At 44.6% G+C, this 27,139-nt stretch overlaps 1 protein-coding gene across 7 annotated transcripts in view; it reads right to left on the bottom strand.

Moving 5' to 3' along the window:
- The window catches only part of LOC137538195 (uncharacterized), a 124,510-nt gene that overhangs the window by 44,992 nt on the left and 52,379 nt on the right, over positions 1 to 27,139 (bottom strand). For all 7 annotated transcript variants that reach the window (XM_068260224.1, XM_068260226.1, XM_068260225.1 and 4 more), the window contains 2 exons: positions 24,226 to 24,306; positions 3,599 to 3,994 (listed from right to left, as the gene is read on the bottom strand). In XM_068260224.1, coding sequence (XP_068116325.1) covers positions 3,599 to 3,994; positions 24,226 to 24,306 — 477 coding nt within the window. The remainder of the gene's footprint in view (positions 1 to 3,598; positions 3,995 to 24,225; positions 24,307 to 27,139) is intronic.

Here is a 27,139-nt window from a genome sequence, read left to right as displayed (position 1 = left end):
GGTTTACAGATATTATGCTATAAGAGCAGGATGTGGCTTTGTTGGATGCTTAACAATGTGTAAGATCGTGACACCGCGATAAGTGATTACGCCACTCCAGGAAGTAATTAGCATCCAGAGGAAGCTATAGCGTCTCAGTCTGCCGCCCATGGACAAGCCCCTGATGAGTCATAGTGACGAAACCGGTTGGGCGGAGCGTCAGGTGGCAGACAAGGAGACGGTTGGAGAGCTGCGGTGAGGACGTCCTGCTTTGATTTTATATATGTGCATGTGATTTTATGATATGTGAGTGAATTTTTATGGTTTATACGTACAAATAAATACGAAGTTATGCTATGGGAGCTATCTGTTAGTTTCTTAGAGCGCAATCAGTGACCTGAAGACTGAAGTGTACATATATATGTAAAAGTGCTATGTGCTTATCCTTAATGGGCAGCAAATTGTTGCGGTGAGCCTGCATTCTAACTATTCTGTTCACTTCAGTGGGGTGCACTTGACATCATAGGGGGTGTGGAGAAATTTCACACTCTTGCATGAAAAGGTGGAGGTGATTGGAATATAGTATTCAAACTGGATTATGCTATGGTATGTCCGGTTTCTCTTTGAGGCATACACTGAAGGAAGCTTGGACAGTGAAATCTGAAAAGGAGTGTATTAAGCTTGTTATGCTGATCTGGGGATTAATCAGCCACTATATCTGGTGAGCATGTATTTCTTCTGATATAAAAGCACCGTGTGTACAGGTGTGGTGCACAAAGGATCTTACAAGGTAGTGTTTGGTGAGGGAAACCCACCTTTAAAGGAAAACTGGATTACGCTATGTTATGTTCCATTTTCTGTGTTTGAGCTATATATAGGAATATATATATATATATATATATATATATATACAGTGGTGTGAAAAACTATTTGCCCCCTTCCTGATTTTTTATTCTTTTGCATGTTTGTCACACTTAAATGTTTCTGCTCATCAAAAACCGTTAACTATTAGTCAAAGATAACATAATTGAACACAAAATGCAGTTTTAAATGATGTTTTTTATTATTTAGTGAGGAAAAAAAAACTCAAAACCTACATGGCCCTGTGTGAAAAAGTGATTGCCCCCCTTGTTAAAAAATAACTTAACTGTGGTTTATCACACCTGAGTTCAATTTCTGTAGTCACCCCCAGGCCTGATTACTGCCACACCTGTTTCAATCAAGAAATCACTTAAATAGGAGCTATCTGACACAGAGAAGTAGACCAAAAGCACCTCAAAAGCTAGACATCATGCCAAGATCCAAAGAAATTCAGGAACAAATGAGAACAAAAGTACTGTAATTGAGATCTATCAGTCTGGTAAAGGTTATAAAGCCATTTCTAAAGCTTTGGGACTCTAGCAAACCACAGTGAGAGCCATTATCCACAAATGGCAAAAACATGGAACAGTGATGAACCTTCCCAGGAGTGGCTGGCCGACGAAAATTACCCCAAGAGCGCAGAGAAAACTCATCCGAGAGGCCACAAAAGACCCCAGGACAACATCTAAAGAACTGCAGGCCTCACTTGCCTCAATTAAGGTCAGTGTTCACAACTCCACCATAAGAAAGAGACTGGGCAAAAATGGCCTGCATGGCAGATATCCAAGGCGCAAACCACTTTTAAGCAAAAAGAACATTAAGGCTCGTCTCAATTTTGCTAAAACAAATCTCAATGATTGCCAAGACTTGTGGGAAAATACCTTGTGGACCGCCGAGACAAAAGTTGAACTTTTTGGAGGGTGCGTGTCCTGTTAAATCTGTCGTAGAAGTAACACAGCATTTCAGCAAAAGAACATCATACCAACAGTAAAATATGGTGGTGGTAGTGTGATGGTCTGGGGTTGTTTTGCTGCTTCAGGACCTGGAAGGCTTGCTGTGATAGATGGAACCATGAATTCTACTGTCTACCAAAAAATTCTGAAGGAGAATGTCCGGCCATCTGTTCGTCAACTCAAGCTGAAGCGATCTTGGATGCTGCAGCAGGACAATGACCCAAAGGACACCAGCAAATCCACCTCTGAATGGCTGAAGAAAAACAAAATGAAGACTTTGGAGTGGCCTAGTCAAAGCCCTGACCTGAATCCTATTGAGATGTTGTGGCATGACCTTAAAAAGGCAGTTCATGCTAGAAAACCCTCAAATAAAGCTGAATTACAACAATTCTGCAAAGATAAGTGGGCCAAAATTCCTCCAGAGCGCTGTAAAAGACTTGTTGCAAGTTATCGCAAACGCTTGATTGCAGTTATTGCTGCTAAGGGTGGCCCAACCAGTTATTAGGTTCAGGGGGCAATTTCTTTTTCACACAGGGCCATGTAGGTTTTGAGTTTTTTTTCTCACTAAATAATAAAAACCATCATTTAAAACTGCATTTTGTGTTCAATTATGTTATCTTTAACTAATGGTTAACGGTTTTTGATGAGCAGAAACATTTAAGTGTGACAAACATGCAAAAGAATAAGAAATCAGGAAGGGGGCAAATAGTTTTTCACACCACTGTATATAGGAAGAAGGGTGATTGCTGGAGCAAGATTATCTGAAAATACTTACCCTGCTGATCTGTAATTAAATCAGCCATGAACGTCGGTGAGAGTATTTTGCATTATTTGTGTTTGGATTGAAACGTTAAAGAAATTTGGACTATTGTTCTCTGGCAGGAAGTTGGGATTGTTGTTATAGAGGAGTGAGTGCTGTACGGACATTTTCTATATAAGCATTATGATATATAACCAAACCCGCATTATGATATATAACCAAACCCGTACCATATCTCAGTTATTATTTGTTATATTTGTTCATATTTATTTATATGTATTTTCTGATAGTGGTTCCCATTCTTTCATGGGCGTTATCTTAATACTAACATTGTATGTCTTCTTGTGCTATAAGGTTTCAAAAAAACATTTTTGAAGCTATGGCTGGAAAATCAACCGGTTGACCAACAACATAACAAGAGGTCAATTTTGTGCTTACTCTATTGTTTTTTGTATATACCTTTGCTGATTTATAACATTGTGTTATGTTGCTACTGATTTTGATACCTCACTATACTTTATGCTATGCAGGGGCTTCCTGAAAGGTCTCCCTAAGCCATGCATAATACAGTACAATAATATGGTAGGACATCATGCAGGGTACACACAATGCAATTTCCCGTCCGACTGAAAGGATCTGACAATTATCTTCTCCTGATCGACAACGGGATCAAACAGGAGCAGTTTGGATACAGATAATAATGAGGACAGCCAACATTGGTAATGAAGGGGAAAGCAAAGCATTCACACAGCAGGTGCACAGGGCTGTGCTCATACATAGCTGTGTGCTCTTGTAAGTTCTCCAGAGCTGCTCCATGCTCTGTACACACTCTGCTGCTCCACCCAAAGTCAACTGTAGCAGGGAAAGCAGCTGTAACCCCCCCCCCCCCCCCCCCCCCCGAACTTGCTTTTTATTATAGCAATAAAGTTGACATGCTAAGTTAAAAGTGAAGAAAGAATACCTGTCTTTTATACAGAGGTAACTACAGCTGTGTGTACGAAAACAAACAAGTGTTAATGTGGAATTCTTCATATTATACACTCACCTCTAGCAACTTTGAGAATTCTCTGTACAGAGATTGGTGATTTCAGCTTTCGGTGTGTCACATGCACAGATATTTCTGCTCCGTTATCCTCATAGCTTGGAGTTATACTGAGGGAACACTCACAACAGCAGACATTATATTTGTCCTTTGTGATAAAAAGACACAACTCCGGCTGTAGAGGGTGTTCCTCTCCTTTGGCAGTTACAACTCCGGTGATAATTTTGTCACTGGTTTTGCAGGTGATGATGGTCTCCTCCTCCTGCTGTCCCGGTCTTCTGAGACCCACAGAGACTGTTAAGCCTGCTGGCCTATACTTCATCACCTGAAATGTCAGAGTCGTTCTCAACATGTGCATCAGCTCTTCATTCCCAGTGATGTCAGACAGAGTGGGGGCAACTGGAAAACACATACATCATTTAGTAACAGTTTATTGCTTTATCTGTACTGGAACGCAGTGAAAGCTACTGATAAAAAAAATATATGAACCCTCCTATGTGGAAATATTTATAGTCACCTCCAGCACATACCCTCTTTCCCTGAAATTAAGACATCCCCTGAAAGTAAGCCCTAGCTGCAGTAAAGGGAAAAAGTATGGCAACTTGTGTTATTAATACAGGCGATGGGCTCAAGGGCAGGATCATTGGGCCAATCACTGCACTCGCTGCTACTCAGCGAGTGCAGTGATCAGCCCAATAACAGAGCCATGAACCCAACTACGAGATCATCAGCTCCAGTAGAAATACAAGTTGCCATACTTCCCCACTATGAGATAATAATCAGGCCAAGAAATAGGTAAGGAAAGGCTCACGCAGCTAATGTATGATGAGTTGCAGAAAAGACAAATGCACTTCACTGGATTCTTATCTGATGCAATCAAGACGCAGGCTTCAACTCGCTAAAGGTGGGTACACACGTCAGATAAAAGTCTTTGGAAAAAGAAAGATCACAGACCAATTTTACCCCCTTCCATGTAGTATGAGAGCCATTCTCTACACAGTCTATTCTATGGAGCTGAACTCCCCATCAGATAAAAATCTTTGCAAGATGCTGCACACAAAGATGCTGTACACATGCAACAGATCAGTATCTGCAAAAGATCTGTTCCCGCCAAAGATCCGTTCCTGCAAAATGCATTCAAAGTCTATGATATCTGCAGATCTCATACACACCTTGTTTAACGACCAATTATCTGCAGATCAGATCCACCAGGTTGGATCTTCAGATCTGCAGATAATTGTCTGATCTGCAGATGATGGTCCATTAAACAAGGTGTAACAGCTAAGTCTCAATTGAGCAAACTAGCTACATCAGCTTGCACTTCGCGTTAGGAATAGGAAGCAGTGTGCATCACAGTTTGTAGTCTTTACTCCTAAATCCCTACCACCTCAGCCACCTCTTAATCTTCCTCTGACCCCATCCACTTAATTGTGAATAGTGTGCTCTGAACAGAGAGAGAAAAAATGGAAAGAAAAAAACAGAAAAAGGGGAAGAAATTTCTCTCACTCCCACTCCAACTCACCAAGCTAAAAATTATACAGCTCATTGCTGATAAAAACCTTCCCACTGCTCGAGTCAGTTCTAGATTTGCACTCCATGAAGGACTCCATCCTGCTTAGTCACTCTGCCAAATTGGAGGTGGCAGGGTTTCCTCTACTGTTCTGCTATTAAATCAGCTTATCTTGCAGCGCATTATGCATTCGGGTTTCCAGCCTAAACAAAGCAGCCAATTTATCAAACCTGAAATTTAGCTCATAATTGCTTTAGAGGAAGCCCTGAATATCCTGCCAGAGTTTCTGTATCTCCGGGAATGACCACCATACTTGTGAAAAGTGAACATTCTCCAGCAATAGCTCCACAGCACCAGCAGATGCTGTCAACCGTGGAACTCCCTCTCCAACTCATGGCTGGGGTCAAATACTACCTTATTATGATTGTATATTGTAAGAGTTAGTAAGCTGAAGATCCTGGGAGCCAGATTTCCCTCCAAGCCATTTCCCTATCAGAAGACCCTAATTTCCTTTCCAAGATACTGCATACCTTCACTGGAGATGTGGAGTCTACATTTTTTAACCACTTTATCCACCACTACAATATATCTATGTCCTCTGTGATTCCATCTAAGCCACGAGGACGTAGATATAAGTCAGGTGGCTGAAATATATCTGTGCAGAATTAAGCTTGCTCCTGTGCAAAACTTACAGCACCATCTGCTGCAGCACTAATTGGTGAAAGGGAATATATGTTCCCTGAGCCAATGAGATTGATTCTTACCATTAAAATTAATTTTATTTTCTCAGTGCATAGTGAAAAATACACACTGTAGCATTATTGCAGAATCAAATATGCTCACCATAAATTGTGATGGGAATTTAATCTATGTTTTGTTATAAACAGTAGAAATAGCCAAAGAAAATGTGTGCTTTTCATCTGCAGTAGTGCTTTTTGTTGTTAAACTGGAATTGGTTAAACTGAGAGATAATGTGGTTTTTTTTTTCTATTTTTTTTCCTCTTTTTCCCATTAAAATGCATAGAAAACAAAATTGTTCGAGGAAAAAAATGCCATTCAGTGAAAGCCTAGTTAGTCTTCAAAAACGATATATAATACATTTAGGTGTAATAAGTAGGGATAACGTTATTGTTGATTAAATTGGGACATGGCTAAAATGTCAAAACTGCTCTATTCCATAAGGATCTGGATGCAAAGTGGTTAATGAACTTGAACAACCATGACAACATTTTGCAAGGTTTAGTTTTGGTTAAAATGTACTTCTCAAAAATCATTATTTCATTATATTCAGATCAAATAGTTCCTTCCAATTTCCTAATGAAACTTTGGACCAGGAACCATATGTAATTCATGTTTCTCCTGAGTTTTCTCCTAGGAGATCATTTGAAAAACAATTGAAAAGTGCCAAAAAGAAGATTTAAAAAACGGTCAAAATCATTTGGAGTGTTTCCTAACTTGCTGCTGGTGGTTTAAAATGCATTTTAATGACAAGGAGCCGACAACGACCAACATAGCATCCACAACTCGTCCAATTGACCTAAATGTTCCATCTGGTCTAACTGTAATTTTGATTGAGATACATTTCAATGAGCTTTCTCCTAGATAATATTTTCACCCCTTGTCTATAAAATGTCTTTTAAACCACCTGCAAGCAATAAAATATACAAAATAATTTTGACGGTACCTTTTCACCTACTTTTTAACTACATTATTTTTTCAATCTGCAGAGTGCTGAAAAGTTATTTTAAAGAGGAGAGGAAAATGTGTCTTCTAGTAGAAATAGTTAATTGAACAAGGGCCACCATGTGGTGTTTTGATTCCTGTTACAGTTTGTTTTATGTAATGACAAGTTCACCATCACCATAGTTCAGGTTTGCTGTAAAACTTTGTTCTATTTTCTTAGTACGAATAAAATTATTGAAACACAAAACCTGAAGTGAGTAGAATGTGGTGGCTGTCATTAATGCCTTTTCCTAAAATTATATTTAAGTTAAAAAGGGGGCAAAAAAGAGCACATACATACATTCACTAAGGTATCCACTCCAGGACTGCCTCCTCTGTTTCCCCCGCAAGGCTCAGTTTTTCCACAATCTGTCCCATACTAGGCCCCCCGATCACAAGTGGTCAGAACCTTTGAACTGGATTTTCTAGCTTTTGCACATGAGCAGTTGGCTCCAAGACAGGGGCGTAACTAGAAATCACTGGGCTCCCCTGCAAACTTTGGATGGGGTCCCTCTGCAAAAATTTAGATGGGGCCCCCTAATATCCCCCCCCCCCTTTCTGCACAGATAAACTGAGAACCAATGCACAGGTAAACTCAAATGCATTCATTAGAACAGTTGTGCAGAGAATAGAAAGCTTTTTCTCTCCAGTGCCCAGGCTCCTCAAGCATCACTACAGTACACAGCACTTGGGAAGGGGTAGAAAGGCTGGAGGTAGTGCTATACACTAGAAGTCCATGCTGCACACTGAATAGGGACTGTCTACAAATATTTGTCTGCAATACTTTGTATGATTCCCTATCAGTGGCTGAGCAGATGCAGTCATTAGAACAATTGTGCAGAGAGCAGAAAGTTTTTTCTCTCCTTGCCCTTAGTTGTCAGTCTCTCAGGACGGGGCCCCCCTGTGGCTTTTGCCCCCCCCCCCCCTGCGGCTGCATCTCTTGCAGGGTCTATTGTTACACCCCTGCTCCAGGATGCCACTCTGACTGTGCTCTCATCTTCACATGCCCTGTTGATAGTGCTGTGAGTGTGCGGTGATCAGGAAGACACTGGGAGTGTGACCAGAAAGGAGACCCGGAGGCAACTGTGCATACGTGAAAGTTAGAATATGTGGTTCAAAGGTTGGGGCCTTGTGCAGGAGTAATTGTGGGAAAATGGAGCCTTGCAGGAGGGAAACAGAGGAAGCAGTCCTGGAGTGAATACCTTAGTGGATGACAATGACACATGTCACAATGACACGTGTAGGGATGCTATATTTTAAAGTAAGTGTCCAAGAAAAAAAAAAAAAAGATCCACTTACCTGGGGCTTCCTCCAGCTCGTGGCAACCGTCCTGTGCCCTCGCCGCAGCTCCGGAGGCTCCCGGTCTTCTCCGCTGCAAAACCCGACCTCGCCAGGTCGGGTTCTGGGCCAGCATCTTCTGCGCTCCACCGTGCGGGTCACGTGGTCCGGTCGTTGTCATCAGGACGGTAGAACTACTGCGCCTGCGCCTGGATGTTTCCTTTAAATTTGGAATAATCCTTCCCACTCCCCTTATCCTGGTGGCATAAAAAGCTTCAGATCAGTGACAGTGAAACCCACCTATATGCAATTCACTTTTTCTCTTCCAGGTGATATTCAATAAATATCAATAAAATGTCAGCAGCAATCAAGAAAATACTTTGAATAAGCATACTTCTTGGTGCTTTTTCAGTTGCAAAATGCTGAAAAGTAATTTTAAGCAGAAGATTAAAAATTATGTTCCAGCAGAAAGTTTGCTCCTAGGTGATATTTTCACATCTTATTTAAAAAAAAAAAAAAGTATTTTAAACCACCAGCAAATAAGGAAATCCTCAGTATAGAAATGTAATTGATGGTTGCTATGGGTTACCACCTTCATTACCACCTTCGTTCGGCACCATATCACAGGAACTTCGATAACTTGACATTTGTCAAAGCAGCAGCAGGCAAGGAAAGAAATCACAGATGTCCTCACACTTTAAGGAGTTTATTCAGCAATATACAGTTGGATGTGAAAGTTTGGGCAACCTTGTTAATTGTCATGATTTTCCTGTATAAATCGTTGGTTGTTACGATAAATAATGTCAGTTAAACATATCATATAGGAGACACACACAGTGATATTTGCGAAGTGAAATGAAGTTTATTGGATTTACAGAAGTGCGCAATAATTGTTTAAATAAAATTAGGCAGGTGCATAAATTTGGGCACCACAAAAAAGAAATGAAATCAATATTTAGTAGATCCTCCTTTTGCAGAAATTACAGCCTCTAAACGCTTCCTGTAGGTTCCAATGAGAGTCTGGATTCTGGTTGAAGATATTTTGGACCATTCCTCTTTACAAAACATCTCTAGTTGATTCAAGTTTGATGGCTTCTGAGCATGGACAGCTCTCTTTAACTCACACCACAGATTTTCAATTATATTCAGGTCTGGGGACTGAGATGGCCATTCCAGAATGTTGTACTTGTTCCTCTGCATGAATGCCTTAGTGGATTTTGAGCAGTGTTTAGGGTCGTTGTCTTGTTGAAAGATCCAGCCCCGGCGCAGCTTCAGCTTTGTCACTGATTCCTGGACATTGGTCTCCAGAATCTGCTGATACTGAGTGGAATTCATGCGTCCCTCAACTTCGACAAGATTCCCAGTCCCTGCACTGGCCACACAGCCCCACAGCATGATGGAACAACCACCATATTTTACTGTAGGTAGCAGGTGTTTTTCTTGGAATGCTGTGTTGTTTTTCCTCCATGCATAACACCCCTTGTTATGCCCAAACAACTCAATTTTAGTTTCATCAGTCCACAGCACCTTATTCCAAAATGAAGCTGGCTTGTCCAAATGTGCTTAAACATACCTCAAGCGGCTCTGTTTGTTCTGTGGGTGTAAAAAGGCTTCCTCTGCATCACTCGGGCATACAGCATCTCCTTGTGTAAAATGTGCTGAATGGTTGAATGATGAACAGTGACTCCATCTGCAGCAGGATGTTGTAGTTCTTTGGTGCTGGTCTGTGGGTTGACCCTGACTGTTCTCACCATTTGTCGCTTCTGTTTATCCAAGATTTTTCTTTGTCTGCCACTTCAAGCCTTAACTTGAACTGAGCCTGTGGTCTTCCATTTTCTCAATATGTTCCTAAGTCTAACTGTGGAAACAGAGAGGTGAAAGTTCTGAGGTAGATTTCTGTATCCTTCCCTTAAACCATGATGCTGAACAATCTTTGTCTTCAGGTCATTTGAGAGTTGTTTTGAGACCCCTATGTTGCTACTCTTCAGAGAAAATGAAAAGAGGAGGGAAACTTACAACTGACCCCCTTAAAGAGACTCTGTAACAAATTTTTCAGCCTTAGTTCTTCTATCCTATAAGTTCCTATGCCTGTTCTAATCTGCTCTGGCTTACTGCAGTCTTTCCTAACTGCACTGTCTCTGTAATAAATCAATGTATCTTTCCTCTGTCCTGTTTGTCGGGCTAAGGCTTGATTGTGTGGAATGTGCAGGGCTGCTTGTGATTGGTAGAAGCGATACACACCCTCTGCAGGCCCCCTGCACACTCTGAATGACTCACACACTATGCTTAGCTGAGCCTATTACAAGCTGGTTAGTTTGTTTGTAAACACTGCCTAAAACTGTTAATTACAAGCCAGGATTGCAGCAGAGAGTGGCAGAAACAGCACAGAGGGGCACAGGAGAAAATAATGAATAGAATGGTATGCTTTTTATTGTAAGAATATTAGAGTACAGATTCTCTTTAAATACTCTTTCTCATAATTGGATTCACGTGTGTATGTAGGTCAGGGGTCACTGAGGTTACAAAGCAAATTAGAGTTCCAATAATTAGTTCTAAGGGTTTTGGAATCAATAAAATGACAACAGTGCCCAAATTTATGCACCTGCCTAATTTTATTGAAACAATTATTGTGCACTTTCTTTAAATCCAATAAACTTCATTTCACTCAGCTCAGCGCTACTGTCGGGTAGCCGGACACGAGCGCCTGAAGCGTGCCTGCAGAGGCGTATCTGCCGCGTGGAAGGCCGCTTAACCAGCCCTTTCCTCCGCCTGGACCTCCACACCAATACGGTCGCCATGCGGAGTCCTCATCTGAAGACTCCCACAGGCAGGCTGGAGCAGGGCTGGCCTTACCCTCGGACTTGGAGCCCAGCGGTCTAGAAGATTGTATCCTGTCTGTCCAGGGGACAGGAAGGCACTGAGGATAGGTAGGAGGGTGTGGCTATTTCAAGATGTATGTTGTGCCTCCTGTCCCCTAGGCAGACGGGGAAATCTCCTGGTTTTACCCCAAAGCAGAGGCAAACAGAAAGACATATATGACCAATCAGTGGACAAAAAACACACAAACTGTCCAGCATTGACCTTTGTCAATATTTGGCCCTGTCCTTGACAAAAAAAACTGACAAAAAGTTTACACTTTGCAAACATGGCGACGGCCACCAGGATTGGTCAACTCCTTTTTTTCTACCTCCTGTTTGGTTCTATTCCCAATTACATCTATTGGGGAACTCCTGCTGCACCGATGTGTATGATGATTAACACCTTTAAATTAGAGGAATAACCCCTTATGTGACAAACACAGGGTAGCCCCCTTATTTGCCCCTACAAATCATTCTCAGGGAAGTATCTGAGGTCTATGTGACTTCGTGTACCTTGGTTGCACAAGAGCTGCACACTGTCTCATTAAACAGTCACATGCTGAAAGGAAATTAAACATTAAATATCAAAATAGTTATGAAAACCTTGCCATATATCAATAACCAAATTCACCTTAGATTCACTCTATAAACAAAATAACCCAACTCAGGGCAGGGCCTCGCCTCACACTCACTTATCACTTCTTGATAAGCTGTCAGCTTCTCGGCTTCTTCTTCTCTGATTTTTGCTGTGCTTGCTTCTGAATGTCCTCCTTGATAGACTCAGGGGCGTAACAATAGGGGGTGCAGAGGTAGCGACCGCATCGGGGCCCCGAAGGGCCCTCCCTCAACTACAGTATTAGCTCTCTATTGGTCCTGTGCTCATAATAATCACTTCTTTAGATACTTTGAGTAGTGGTAATCATTAACAAACTGTTCCCCATCCCCTTCTTACACCTCTGACACTGTAGTTGCCATTGGCAGGTTTTGGTGCACCGTATTAATTGCTATGTATTGAGTGCTTGGGGGGCCCCATTGTAAAACTTGCATCGGGGCCCAGAGCTCCTTAGCTACGCCACTGGATAGACTGACTCTCCTCCAGCTGGTTCTTTTCTGTCTTTTCTGAGAGACAGCTCAGAGACATGACTGGGTTTTTGCACCAACTGTAGAAATGTAATTGGTGGTTGCTATAGGTTACCATCTTCATTACCACTTTTGTTCGGCATCAAATCACAGGAACTGCAATTACTTGACATTGGTCACAGAAGCAGCAGGCAGGGAGGGAAATCACAGACGTCTTCACACTTTAAGGAGTTTATTCAGCAATGTAAGTATAGAGCAGAAATGCAGTCATATGTCTTTAAGGGTGCCTCTGCAAAGCAGGAATCTGAAGTTCATCTTGTGTTTCCTAGCCTCTTAAAACAGGTATAGTACTTAGGTTCATCTTAATGTTACCTCACTTTAAGACCGTAGCGTAGTGAAGCAGGAAGAGGAAGTAGCAGGAAGTTAGAAGTTACTAGAAGTGAGCTCTGCAGCTCTGGCTTGGATTCATATACTAGCCTCTAAAGAGTTAAATATGACATCACCTGGCAGGGCCTGAGCAGTCACACATTGCATCCTAGGCCTGCAATTGGCTGATAAAAGCATGTGATGTGAGACGTGCCACGTGCCTGTTCAGGTAGGAAGAGCCAATAAGGATTTTCCTTCCTTAATACAGGGAAACAATTGTTTTCTGTACCCTGGCCATTGTTTTCCTTGTTCCCCTCGGAATGTTTATACTTCCCCAGATTGAAAGTCTGGGTCCAATGCTGATAAATTGATGTTCTATGCAATTTGTGAAATATAAACAAAATGTGTCTCCAACACTCAGAACTGTGCTTACTCAAAATGTCTCTATGGCCCATATGCAATTAACTTTTTCTCTTGAGTTTTCGTCTAGGTGATATTTTCAAAATTGTCTTAAAAGGCCTTTTAAACTACCAGCAAGCAAGACAATACTCAAAATAATTTTGATAGTCCTTTTTTAACTACAGTCCTGGCCAAAAGTTTAGAGACTGTCAAAAATATTAGTTTTTACTAGGGGTGGGACGGCGAATCCACGAATCCCTCGAATATTGAGAAATATTCGAGATTCGTGGATTCGAATCCCGACGCCATTTCCCCCTAAACGAATCCGCCGAATCCCGCTGCATCCCCGCACCACCGCCGAGCCCCCGCTCGTCCTATTCCGACCCCCCCGCACCTCCTCCTCTCGCCGCTTGTATAGATGTGACCATTGGCTCACCTAACACCTGCCCTGGATTCCCTACCTGCCGCCAGCACAGAGCCGCAGACCTCTTGTTTCCTCCTCTGTTCCCCCTAGTGATCCGCTTTTGCATCGCGTCATCACTGAAGCGCCGGGCGGGTTACTAGAGGGAACAGATGAGGAAACAAGAGGTCTGCGGCGCTGCGCTGGCGGCAGGTAGGGAATCCAGGGCTGGTGTTAGGTGAGCCAATGCTCACATCTATGCAAGGGGCGAGCGGAGGAGGCGCGGGGGGGTCAGAATAGGGCGAGCGGGGGATCGGAAGAGGACGAGCGGGGGATGCAGCGGGATTCGGCGCTGGATCCCCTTGTTAGGTGAGCCGATGCTTTTTTTTTTTTCTTTGTAGGGGGTGAGCAGAGGAGGCGCACAGAGGGAGGGGTACCCTAGCTAGCTACACTGAGGGTCCCTATACCTAACTAGCTACACTGATGGTCCCTATACCTAACTAGCTATACTGAGGGTCCCTATACCTAACTAGCTATACTGAATGCCCCTATACCTAACTAGCTATACTGCATGCCCCTATACCTAACTAGCTATACTGAGGGCCCCTATACCTAACTAGCTATACTGAGGGCCCCTATACCTAACTAGCTATACTGAATGCCCCTATACCTAACTAGCTATACTGAGGGTCCCTATACCTAACTAGCTATACTGAATGCCCCTATACCTAACTAGCTATACTGAGGGTCCCTATACCTAACTAGCTATACTGAGGGCCCCTATACCTAACTAGCTATACTGAATGCCCCTATACCTAACTAGCTATACTGCATGCCCCTATACCTAACTAGCTATACTGAGGGCCCCTATACCTAACTAGCTATACTGAGGGCCCCTATACCTAACTAGCTATACTGAATGCCCTTACCTAGCTATACTGAATGCCCCTATACCTAACTAGCTATTACTGAGGGCCCCTATACCTAACTAGCTATACTGAATGCCCCTATACCTATCTATACTGAATGCCCCTATACCTAACTAGCTATACTGCATGCCCCTATACCTAACTAGCTATACTGAGGGCCCCTATACCTAACTAGCTATACTGCATGCCCCTATACCTAACTAGCTATACTGAGGGCCCCTATACCTAACTAGCTATACTGAATGCCCCTATACCTAACTAGCTATACTGAATGCCCCTATACCTAACTAGCTATACTGAGGGTCCCTATACCTAACTAGCTATACTGAATGCCCCTATACCTAGCTATACTGAGGGTCCCTATACCTAACTAGCTATACTGAATGCCCCTATACCTAGCTATACTGAGGGTCCCTATACCTAACTAGCTACACTAAATTCCCCTATACCTAACTAGCTATACTGAGGGTCCCTATACCTAACTAGCTATACTGAGGGTCCCTATACCTATCTAGCTACACTGAATGCCCCTATACCTAACTAGCTATATTGAGGGTCCCTATACCTAACTAGCTATACTGAATGCCCCTATACCTAGCTATACTGAAGGCCCCTATACCTAGCTAGCTATACTGAGGTCCCCTATACCAAACTAGCTATACTGAATCCCCTTATACCTAGCTATACTGAATGCCCTTTTACCTAACTAGCTATACTAAGGGCCCCTATACCTAACTAGCTATACTGAATGCCCCTATACCTAACTAGCTATACTGAATGCCCCTATACCTAACTAGCTATACTGAATGCCCCTATACCTAACTAGCTATACTGAGGGCCCCTATACCTAACTAGCTATACTGAATGCCCCTATACCTAACTAGCTATACTGAAGGCCCTTATACCTAGCTATACTGAATGCCCCTATACCTAGCTATACTGAATGCCCCTATACCTAGCTATACTGAATGCCCCTATACCTAGCTATACTGAATGCCCCTATACCTAGCTATACTGAAGGCCCCTACCTAGCTAGCTATACTGAAGGCCCCTACCTAGCTAGCTATACTGAAGGCACCTATGCCTAGCTAGCTATACTGAAGGCACCTATGCCTAGCTAGCTATACTGAAGGCACCTATGCCTAGCTAGCTATACTGAAGGCACCTATGCCTAGCTAGCTATACTGAAGGCACCTATGCCTAGCTAGCTATACTGAAGGCACCTATGCCTAGCTAGCTATACTGAAGGCACCTATACCTAGCTAGCTATACTGAAGGCACCTATGCCTAGCTAGCTATACTGAAGGCACCTTTACCTAGCTACCTATAGTGTGAGCACCTAGCCTGCCTACCTATACTGTGGGCAACCATTCCACGGAACGCAGGATTCGTTAGATTCGGGATTCGAAAGGTTCGAGATATTCGAGAACCTTTTTAGATTCGGATTCGGATTCGAAGAAATTGTGGATTCGTCCCATCCCTAGTTTTTACAAAGTTTGCTGCTAAACTGCTTTTAGATCTTTGATTCAGTTGTTTGTGTGATGTACTGAAATATAATTATAAGCACTTCATAGGCTTTTATTGACAATTACATGAGATTTATGCAAAGAGTCAGTATTTGAAGCGTTGTCCCTTCTTTTTCAGGACCTCTGCAATTCGACTGGGCATGCTCTCAATCAACTTCTGGGCCAAATCCTGACTGATAGCAACCCCATTCTTTCATAATCACTTCTTTGAGTTTCTCAGAATTAATTGGTTTTTGGTTGTCCACCCTTGAGGAATGACCACAAGTTCTTAATGGGATTAAGATCTTGGGAGTTTACAGGTCATGGACCCAAAATTTTAACGTTTTGGTCCACGACCACGAGCCACTTAGTTATCACTTTTGCCTTATGACACGGTTCTTCATCATGCTGGAAAATGCATTGTTCTTCAACAAACTGTTGTTGGATTGTTGGAAGTATTTGCTGTTGGAGGGTGTTTTGGTACCATTCTTTATTCAAGGCTGTGTTTTTTGGCAAAATTGTGAGTGAGCCCACTCCCTTGGATGAAAAGCAACCCCACACATGAATGGTCTCAGGATGCTTTACTGTTGGCATGACACAGGACTGATGGTAGCGCTCACCTTTTCTTCTCCTGACAAGCCTTTCTCCAGATGCCCCAAACAATCAGAAAGGGGCTTCATTGGAGAATATGAATTTGCCCCAGTCCTCAGCAGTCCATTCACCATACTTTCTGCAGAAGATCAATCTGTCCCTTATGTTTTTTTGAGAGCGAAGTGGCTTCTTTGCTGCCCGTCTTGACACCAGGCCATCTTCCAAGTCTTCACCTCACTGTTTATGCAGATGCGCTCACACCTGCCTGCTGCCATTCCTGAGCAACCTCTGCACTGGCTGCACTCCGATCCCACAGCTGAATCCTCTTTAGAATACGATCCTGGCGGTTCCTGGACTTTCTTGGACGCCCTGAAGCATTCTTAACAAGAATTGAACCACTTTCCTTGATGTTCTTGATGATCTTATAAATTGTTGATTTAGATGCAATCTTAGTAGCCATAATATCCTTGCCTGTGAAGCCATTTTTATGCAACGCAATGATGGCTGCACGCGTTTCTTTGCTGGTCACCATGGTTAACAATGGAAGATAAATGATTTAAAGCATCACCTTCCTGTTAACATGTCAAGTCTGCCATTCTAACCCAATCAGCCTGACATAATGATCTTCAGCCTTGTGCTCGTCAACATTCTCATCTAAGTTAACAAGACGATTACTGAAATGAATTCAGCAGGTCTTTTAATGACAGCAATGAAATGCAGTGGGAAGGTTTTTTGGGGGATTCAGTTAATTTTCATGGCAAAGAAGGACTATGCAATTCATCTGAACACTCTTTATAACATTCTGGAGTATATGCAAATTGCTAATATAAAAACTTAAGCACCAACTTTTCTAATTTCCAATATTTTTGACAGTCTCAAAACTTTTGGCCAGGACTGTACTTTTTAGTACTTTTTCAGTTGCAAAGTGCTGAAAATGTATTTAAATAGAATATGAAAAATTATCTCCGGGAGAAAACTCAGGAAAAAAAGTTAAGTACATATGGGACTATGTCTCTTAAAGAGACCCTGTAACAAAAAAAAGTTCCCCTGGGGGGTACTCACGTCAGGAGGGGGAAGCCTCAGGGTCCCAATGAGGCTTCCCCCACCCCTGTAGCTGCAGGCAGTCCAGCGCTGGCTCCCCTGAAGTGTGCTGGAATCCTCCCTCGACAAGCCAGACAAGCGCTGATAAGCGATGTTTTATTTACCTTTCCTGGCTCCAGCGGAGGTGCGGTTACGGCTCTGCGCACGGAGATAGGCGAAAATAGCCGAACTCCATCGAGTCCGCTCTGCTGCGCAGGAGACTTGCGCCTGCGCAGTAGAGCGGCCCGACAAGCGATCGGCTATTTCAGAGTATCTCCGAGTGGAGAGCCGATACTGTGCCTGCACTGGAGCCGGGAAGGTAAATATTTACATCCCCGCTGTTCAGGGAGCTTTATCTCCACCTCCGCGGGACCGAGGAGGATGGGGGAAGCCTCAATAGAATCCGGAGGCTTCCCCCACCCGAGGTGAGTACCCCCCCAGGGGAGGTTTTCTTCGTTACAGGTTTTCTTTAAAGAGAAACTCTGTATAGAAAGTCTCCGTCCAAACTATGGTTCACTAACACTAATAGGATATTGTCTGCTGCAAAAATCCAATCCATGAGATCGCTTTCTACACTGTACTTTTTCAGTTACAAAATGCTGAAAAATTATATTAACCTGCTTAACGGTAATGACGAGCTCAGCTCGTCCATGACCGCCGGAGGGCGCCGCTCAGGCCCCGCTGGGCTGATTTTGATTTTTTTTTTTTAAGTATGCAGCAAGCACACAACGGGATTTCCTTATGGGCAAGCACGCCGGCGGCAATCGGAGGGGTGGGAGGGACGCCGCAGGGAGAGGGCATCATGTAGCTGGCGCTAGGCTACCTACATGATAGAAAAAAAAATCCAAAAAATACTGCTGCGCAGCCACCCTGGCAAAATCAATAGAACGCCAGGGTGGTTAAACAGCAGATGAAGTAGTATCTCCTAGGAGAAAAAGTGAATTGAATAAGGGCCAATGTGCCTAACCGATTACTTATTGAGACACACTATCCGCCTTAAAGTGGATCCGAGATAAAAAAAAAACTAACTATAACAAGTAACTTGTCTATATATATATATATATATCTTATCTAAAGTTTAGATACCGTATATATTCGAGTATAAGTTCGAAGTGGGGGTCTCGGCTTATACTCGAGCCAGTCATTGGAGCCCCCTCCCCCGTGTGCACCCTTCACTGCAATGTGTAAAGAAAAAAAAAAGCTGAGCAGCGCTAATGCTCGCGCGGTCCTCTCCCCCGCTCGCTATGTGTAAAGTAATCCGCGTTCCTTCCAATTGCCGCTATGCGTATAGTAATCCATGTGCCCCCCCCCCCTCCTCCGCTTGCCACTATGTATAAAGTATGGTAATCCCCAGACTGGAGGGTATGGCCAACCTTTGAAATGTCCTCCGTGTCCCCCGGGTATCAGGATATGTAGCCGCGGCGCGAGCGATTCCAAACCACGATGGGTCGGGATGCCTCTTTTCCTGTCCGTCGCAGGCTCTTTGCTATGACACTTGCATTGGCACACGTGATAAGAGACGCAACTAGAGGGCGTCATAGCAACGAGCCTGCGACTGACAGGAAGAGGCATCTCAGCTTGGTTCGTGAAGAATCACTCACGCCGCGGCTGATACCCGGGAGACACAGAGGGCACTTCAAAGGTTGGCCATACCCTCCGGTCTGGGGGAGAGGGAATATCCTGCGGATTACCATACTTTACACAAAGTGGATAGCGGAGGAGGGGCACGTGGATTACTATATGCATAGCGGTAATCCGTGTGATGGGGGAGGCGGATTACTTTACACATAGCAGCAAGCGGGGGACAGGGGGCACTCTATCATTATTGCAGCTCAGCTTTTTTGCTACACATTGTGCTGGGGGTGCTCTCAAGGGATGTCAGCAAGCTGTTATTAGTGAAAGAAAAGCATCTGATAACAGGTTAGAGCTTTTCTGGATTTTTATGAACTGTGTCACTTTGGGTTCAAAGTTCCCTCTCTTCCTTCCCCTTGGGCAACCATGTTTAGTTTAATTGCTATGGTTATTATAGTCTATAGTAATCATTATTGTGCTTACATTAAGATATGTATTAAAGACACACAATGTGGTCCGTTGGGACTTTTTATGGCTGGTTCAAACAGATGGCAATTGCAATCGCCTAACAAATGTGCCATCGCTGCAGCACTCTGCATGTGATAACAACTATTTTATTGTACAAAATATGGATAGGAGGGAATGTGAGTTAAGTTCTCACTGGGCCTACATATTTTTTACAGTGTTTCTCTCTATAAATACAGTCATTGCTACTGACCTAATGCTCTTGCATTTCCTATACTCGGCCTATACTCGGGTCAATCATTTTTTCCAGGACTTTTTAGGTAATAGTGGGGGTCGGCTTATACTCGAGTCAGCTTATACTCGAGTATATAGGGTAGTTTACACAGCATATCTATCTGCAAACAGCTTCAACAGTTTATGATTATTTATTCCTGTGATACAATGAGGGCAGCCATGTTCTGTTTGTCACATTGTCACAGGCGGAGGCTGTAGATGCTATCAGCTTGCCTGTGTGTAAATCAGAATCAGAATCTTTTATTTCGCCAAGCACGGCTGGGCCGTGCCCGGAATTGGGTTTGGCAAGTACAGGGCTAGTGTGAGAACGAGCAGGACATAAACGATACATATATGTAAGCAGACAGACAATATAAAGGGTACAGTTACAGCATTTGGACACATTTGAACACGTGTATATGAAGTGTGCACCCGTGCGGTCAGGCTGGGTGCTACCAGACACCACTTGTCGTGGTAGGATGAGGAGGGATCTAAGAGTTCTAAGAGTTCAGATAATTTACGGCTGAGGGGAAGAAACTGTTCCTGTGCCTTGTGGTCCTGGTGTAGATGGATCGGAATCTCCGGCCTAGGGGGAGCCTACTAAAAAAAGCGGAAACCTGAGTGGGACGGGTCATTAGCGATTTTTTTTAGCTCTGGAGCGCAGTCTAGAGTTGAAAATCTGGTCAAGAGAGGGGAGTGGTTTCCCGATGATTCTCTCCGCTGATCTGATGACCCTCTGCAGTTTGTGTCTGTCGCTGGCGGCGGATCCAGCATACCAGACCAGGATGGAGGAGCAGAGGACAGATTCAATTGTGGCAGTGTAGAAGCTCGTCAGAAGCTCGCGGGCCATACCGAACTTCTTTAGTTGGCGTAGGAAAAATAGCCTCTGCTGGGCTTTTTTCTGGGTTGAGGTAGTGTTGGCTTTCCATGTCAGGTCCTAAGAGATTGTCGTGCCAAGGAGGCGTGCACAGGGGACGTTCTCAACTACCGTGCCATCAATGCTGATCGGGGGTGGGGTGGTGCTGCGTGTCCTAAAATCGACAATCATCTCGACCGTTTTTGTAGTGTTGAGGACCAGCCCGTTCTCCCTACACCAGTGGCAAATTCTGTCAATCTGATGGCGATACTCCTGCTCATCATTACCCGAGATGAGGCCAACGATGGTGGTGTCGTCGGCGAACTTGAAGACTTTGACGGAGTCCGCAGTGGACCTGCAATTGTTAGTGTATAGGGAGAATAGGAACGGCGACAGTACGCAACCTTGGGGGGCCCCTGTATTGGTGGTCCTTGGTTGGGAGATGATAGTGTCCAGCTTGACGGCCTGGGATCTATTACTTAGGAAGTCCGTGATCCAGAGGCGGAGGGTGGGGTGGACTCCGAAGGCAGCAAGATTTTCCTGAAGTATTAGGGGGCTGATGGTGTTAAATGCCGAGCTAAAGTCAAGTAGAAGGATCCTGGCGTATGAGTCAGGATTGTCCAGGTGTTCATTTACAAGCTCCAGGCAGATATTTATGGCGTTGTCAGTAGACCTGTTTGCTCTATATGCAAACTGAAACGGGTCCAGCAGGGACTCGGTCGATTGCTTGAGGAAAGGCAAAACCAAGCTTTCAAAGGCTTTCATGATGACTGAGGTGAGAGCCACCGGCCTGAAATTGTTGAGGTCTGAAACACCCTGTTTTTTGGGGACCGGGATGATAGTAGACCTCTTGAAGCAAGCAGGGACCCTGCCTTCCTGGATGGACTTGGTGAAGATGGATGAGAGAATGGGAGCAAGCTGCTGTGCGCAGGTTTTCAGACAGGCTGTTGACACTCCATCTGGGCCTGAGGTTTTCCTTGCATTAATCGCTGTAAGGTGTTTCCTGACATCATCCTCATACACCGCTGGGGGGGTGGGCTTGGATGTGGGGGTTCTAAGTCAGAGGAGGTGGCCGGAGGCTCTAGGGATCTTGCTGGATTCTCAAATCTGCAATAGCACTCGCTGAGGTTCTCAGCGAGCTCGGTGCTGGGAGTTGCATGCTGCGGAGGGGGCTTGTAGTTCGTGGCAGCCTTGAGCCCCTTCCAGACAGTTCGTGTGTCTTTTGAGGAGAGGTTCTGTTCCAGTTTTACAGCGTAGTTCTTTTTGGCGGCCCTCAGTTCCTTGTTTAGGGTGTTTTTTGCCCTCCTATACTCCTCCTGGTTGCCAGACTTGAACGCCAGTTCTTTGCTTCTGCGCAGATGCCGAAGTTTATTGGAGAACCAAGGTTTGTCATTCGGGTAGTGTTTGCGGATTTTTGTTGGTACACACTGCTCCTCGCAAAAGCTGATGTACGAGGATACAACGTCTGCCCACTCATCTAAGTTCGTGTGTTTCCAGAGCCTTCCAGTTCGTGCAGTCGAAGCAGGCTTGAAGTTGTTGTTTAGCCTCCTCCGACCAGACTTTGCTGGATCTTAGGACTGGTTTTGCGGTTTCCAGGCGTCTCCTGTAGGTGGGTATCAGGTGAATGATGCAGTGGTCCGATGAGCCCAGTGCAGCTCGCGGGGTTGCCTTGTAGGCATCTTTCAGGACCGTATAGCAGTGGTCCAGAGTGTTGGCGTTCCTGGTGGGGCAGGTGACGTGCTGGTGGTAGCGCGGAAGTTCATGGCGTAGGTTGGCCTTGTTGAAGTCCCCTAAGATAATGAATAACGAGTCCGGAAGGGATGACTCCCACTGTGTGATGGTGTCGCTGAGCACGCTCAGGGCCATTTTGACATCAGCGTCAGGAGGAATGTACACCCCAAATTCAGTCCCCTCTCCTCCTCCCTCCTTCCCTCTGCCTCTGAAATCTCTGGCTAGTAACCTCCTCCTCCTCTTGCCCAGACTGAGCTCCCATAAGCCCTTGCTACAGTGTCAAGGCACTGTGAAAATCTGTGGGCCAGGCTTGTTTAGTTTATAGGGGAATTAGAGTATTAAAACAAAACAAAAAATGTATTTGGCTTGGGGAATGCCCTATAAACTATATGAAAGGAACGCAATTATGCAATGAGTAGAAGTTTATCTCGGATCCACTTTAAATTGGTTTGGGACGTGAATTTAGAGTGCACAGGTGTCCCATGGCATCATTTAGCATTATATATTTGTAAATACGACACAGACGAATGAGTGTAGGATGATGCATTGTACCATGTTGTGACTTACCCCTTCCACTTAAGCCACTCTTTCATGTGTCACACTGTTGTTTCTCTGCCCTCTCTAGCATGTTCATGAGATTTTAGCCAATGGGCCGCCCATTTTATGTGAAGTTGAGTTTCTCTGGTTCTACCTGGGATTCTTAGGACCCATTCATAAAAGTCTTTTAAACGTAACTCTTGGCTTCAGGGCATCCATGCCAAGCTTTCACAGGAAAGAAGAGTATTGTGAATTAAAGGGCAAATGAAGCAAGAGGGATATGGAGGCTGACATGTTTATTTCCTTTTTAACAATGCACATTGCCTGGCTGTCTTGCTGATCCTCTGCCTCTAATACTTTTAGCCATAGACCCTGAACAAGCATGCAGCAGATCTGGTGTTTCTGACATTGTTGTCAGTCTGACAAAATTAGCTACACGCTTGATTCTGGTGTGATTCTGACACTTCAGCAGCCAATTAGCTCAGCAGGGCAGCCAGGCAACTGGTATTGTTTAAAAGGAATTAAATATGGCAGCCTCCATATTCTTCTCACTTCAGATCCCCTTTAACCACTTGCCGACCGCACGCTTATACCGTGCGTCGGCAAAGTGGCAGCTGCAGGACCAGCGACGCAGTATTGCGTCGCCAGCTGCAGCCTAATTAATCAGGAAGCAGCCGCTCGTACGAGCGGCTGCTTCCTGTCAATTCACGGCGGGGGGCTCCGTGAATAGCCTGCGGGCCGCCGATGGCGGCTCGCAGGCTAAATGTAAACACAAGCGGAAATAATCCGCTTTGTTTACATTTGTACGGCGCTGCTGCGCAGCAGCGCCGTAAGGCAGATCGGCGATCCCCGGCCAATCAGCGGCCGGGGATCGCCTCCATGTGACAGGGGACGTCCTGTCACTGGCTGCACAGGACGGATAGCGTCCTGTGCAGCCCAGATCTCCCGGGGGTGGCAGGTAGGAGAGGGAGGGGGAGGATTTCGCCGCGGAGGGGGGCTTTGAGGTGCCCCCCCCCCGCAAAATGCCAGCCAGGAGGAGCGATCAGACCTCCCCTGCACATCATCCCCCTAGTGGGGAAAAAAGGGGGGCGATCTGATCGCTCTGAGTGCCCTTTGATCTGTGCTGGGGGCTGCAGAGCCCACCCAGCACAGATCACCTAAAACAGCGCTGGTCCTTAAGGGGGGGTAAAGGGTGGGTCCTCAAGTGGTTAAGGACACCTAGCATCAGTCACTAGATCCAGCACTTTTCAGCCATATCAGGGTCAGCAATGCTATGTCTGATCATTACCTGCCATGACTACTGATGAGCCCTGTAGGAAAACCATTTCTCATTTTCCCTGTCCACCTCTGATAGGCAAGTCCCCGTGCTCAATGGTGATTGACAGGGGAACCATTATAAGATACAAACTAGTGGCTGGGTTATTAACATCCATCATTTAGTAATAATGATAACACTGATGTGGAATTTTAGCACTCACCGCCCTTGGAGCCAAGTATTCCCATTAAAATTACGAAAGCCACCGTCATTGGTACAGCTATTAGTCCAATCTTGCTTTTCTCTGCAATCAAACAAAATATTTTGGTAATAACGTCCTCCTTTTATGCAATTTAATCATTGGTGGCTCCAGCTTCAAATTTATTTATTTTTTTGGGGGGGGGGGGGGCACAATAGCTTTTCTGGTGGAGCACACTTTAGATGAGCAAATAGATTTGACCCTTGTTTTACTTAAAGGGACTCCGAGCTCAAAGTAAAAATGAAATTGGTACTCACCTTGGGCTTTCTGCAGCCCAGTGTAGGTTGGGAGGTCTCACGAAGGCGTCCTGGCTCTTCTCCTAGGTCTTTTCCTAGGTCTTCCCTCAGAAATGGCTGCCCGGCGGCTCCCCATGACACTGGGACCGAGTGTCAGGCTCCTTCTTCGGCCACCTCGCGTCATCATGGCGGCCGGCGTGACAGTACGATGCATGCGCGATTTAAGCCCGAGGCGGCCGCCGTGGTGACGTGTGACACATACGAAAGAAGGAGCCTGACACTCGGTCCCAGTGTCGCGGGGGACCGCCGGGAGCTGCCGGGCAGCCATTTCTGAGGGAAGGCCTAGAAGAGCCAGGACGCCGTCGTGGGACCTCCCGACCTACACTGGGATGCAGAAAGCCCAAGGTGAGTACCAATTTCATTTTTATTTTGAGCTCGGAGTCCCTTTAACGCCTGGTACACACCATGCAATTTCTCATCAGATAGATGGGTCGATAGATAATTTCCGACAGATCCGATCAGATTTCCGATCGTTTTTCTGACTGATTTTCTGATCACTTCTATTCAAATCCATCAGAAAAACTATCAGAAATCAGATCAAACCTGTCGGAAATTATCTAATCGACCCATCTATCTGATGGGAAATTGCATGGTGTGTACCAGGCTTACACCTACATAGACTCAGGCTGAGCAAAGCAAGTAGAAAAAAGTGGCTCCAGTTAAAACGCCAACTTATTTAAGTCCCATTAAATATCAATGCAATAATACAAAGCACAGCAGCATGGAGAGAGAATAAAGCATGTATGGAGGTCGACAGCTGTTTCGCACTCACTCAAGTTGAGTGGTTCATCAGGACCTTCATCAGTATATATACACATACACACAGTGCAGATTCTCTTCTCTCATCTCCATGTCATTGCTTATACCTACATACAAACCCCCTTGAAGTGCACCTGAGGCGACATGTGACAAGATGAGATAAATGTGTGTATGTACAGTGCAAAACATATTTATAACCAGGCTGGTTTACTTGTTTTATTTTGCTGCCTGAAAGAGTTAATTTCTAGGAAACGGAAGTGACAGCTTCTGTCTTGTCGGGAATATAGTAACCATCACTCAACATCACTCATAAGCAAATTACAGCCATAAAAAATGTCCTTATCCTGGAATACAACTTCTGAGAGAAAGGAAAACAGAAAAAGGCCAATAATGTATTTATTTTCATTTAGGGACCCTTAATAGGCTGCCAATGAGCAGAGACCACAAAACATTTAACCTAGTTTGTAAATGTTTAAATATAAAATAAAAATAAATAAATAAAATAAAACCATGGGATACCTAAAACAAGCCCTGTAAAGGGAACCTAAACTGAGAAGGATATGGATTTTTCCTTTTAAAATAATACCAGTTGCCTGACTCTCCTGCTGATCCTGTGTTTCTAATACTTTCAGCCACAGCCCCTCAACAAGCATGCAGATCACGTGCTCTGACTGAAGTCAGACTGGATTAGCTGCATGCTTGTTTCAGGTGTGTGATTCAGCACTACTGCAGCGAAAGAGATCAGCAGGACTGCCAGGCAACTGGTATTGTTTAAAAGGAAACATCCATATCTCTCTCAGTTCCCTTTAAGAGTAGGAGGATCAATACAATTGTTTATCTCATCAGGTTTTTTTTCCACTTCTGGTTCACTTTGAAGAGCCTACTCAGCCAAAATTTCACATTCTATGGATCCAATTCTCCTAGAAAGTTATGATTACTTGCCTAGTATTTTTCTTTTGAATCACTCCTGGAGCCCTTTGTCTGCTGCCTTCAGGCATGTAGCCCCGCCCCCTTGTTCAAAAGGGCCTTGATGCTTTTGTGGCACTTTCTCTATCTTGGATAGAGAAATCATTATGGTGCAAGGAGGCGAGGTTACATGCCAGCAGACACAGGGCCCTGAGAGTGATTCATAAGGAAAAGATCCGGCAGGTATTAATAACTTCATAGAAGAAGAGGATCCTGTAACGATTGGGGAATTATTTCCGTGGTCAGCGCACAAGATGCGCGCTGACACTGCGGAAATCCTCCACAAGCGTATAAAATAACAGAACCCAGCTATGGTGCTATGCACCTGTAGAGGGAAATTCCCACCGGCAGATGGAGCTGTGGAGTGCAGAGGAATAAACCCTCTGCACTGCCACAGATGCCAGGTGGGAATTGTACGAGGTGAAGCAATATAGGGCAAGATAGCCCTCGGAGAGAGAGAGAGAGCACAGAGACAGAATGTATGTGTATCCACCAATCTAGTCGCCACCCGGCGACGGTGAACACACAACAACGAAAACCAAGTGGGAACGCAATCGCAAGAATGGCGATTGCTAATAGCGACACCAGACTGAAGTAATACAGAGCAAAGTAACAGAATAAAGACAGAACTGATAACAAACAGTAATCAAACACACAGGAGCAGACAGGACTAACTACACGCGGTCACCACACGTTAAGTGCAATAGCGACAAAGCGCGTGCGTGGCACGGTCGCAATACGAGAAGCGCAATAGCGACAAAGCGTACCAACCCTGACTAACCAAAGAAGCACGAAAACAAAAGAGAACGGGAACGCTTGCTAAACGGTTACCTCACCGAGACGACATCAAGCGTTCG

This window comes from Hyperolius riggenbachi, chromosome 11, assembly GCF_040937935.1.
Source record: "Hyperolius riggenbachi isolate aHypRig1 chromosome 11, aHypRig1.pri, whole genome shotgun sequence".
In the NCBI taxonomy this organism is placed as follows: domain Eukaryota; kingdom Metazoa; phylum Chordata; class Amphibia; order Anura; family Hyperoliidae; genus Hyperolius; species Hyperolius riggenbachi.
This window is presented reverse-complemented; position numbering and strand designations above follow the sequence as displayed.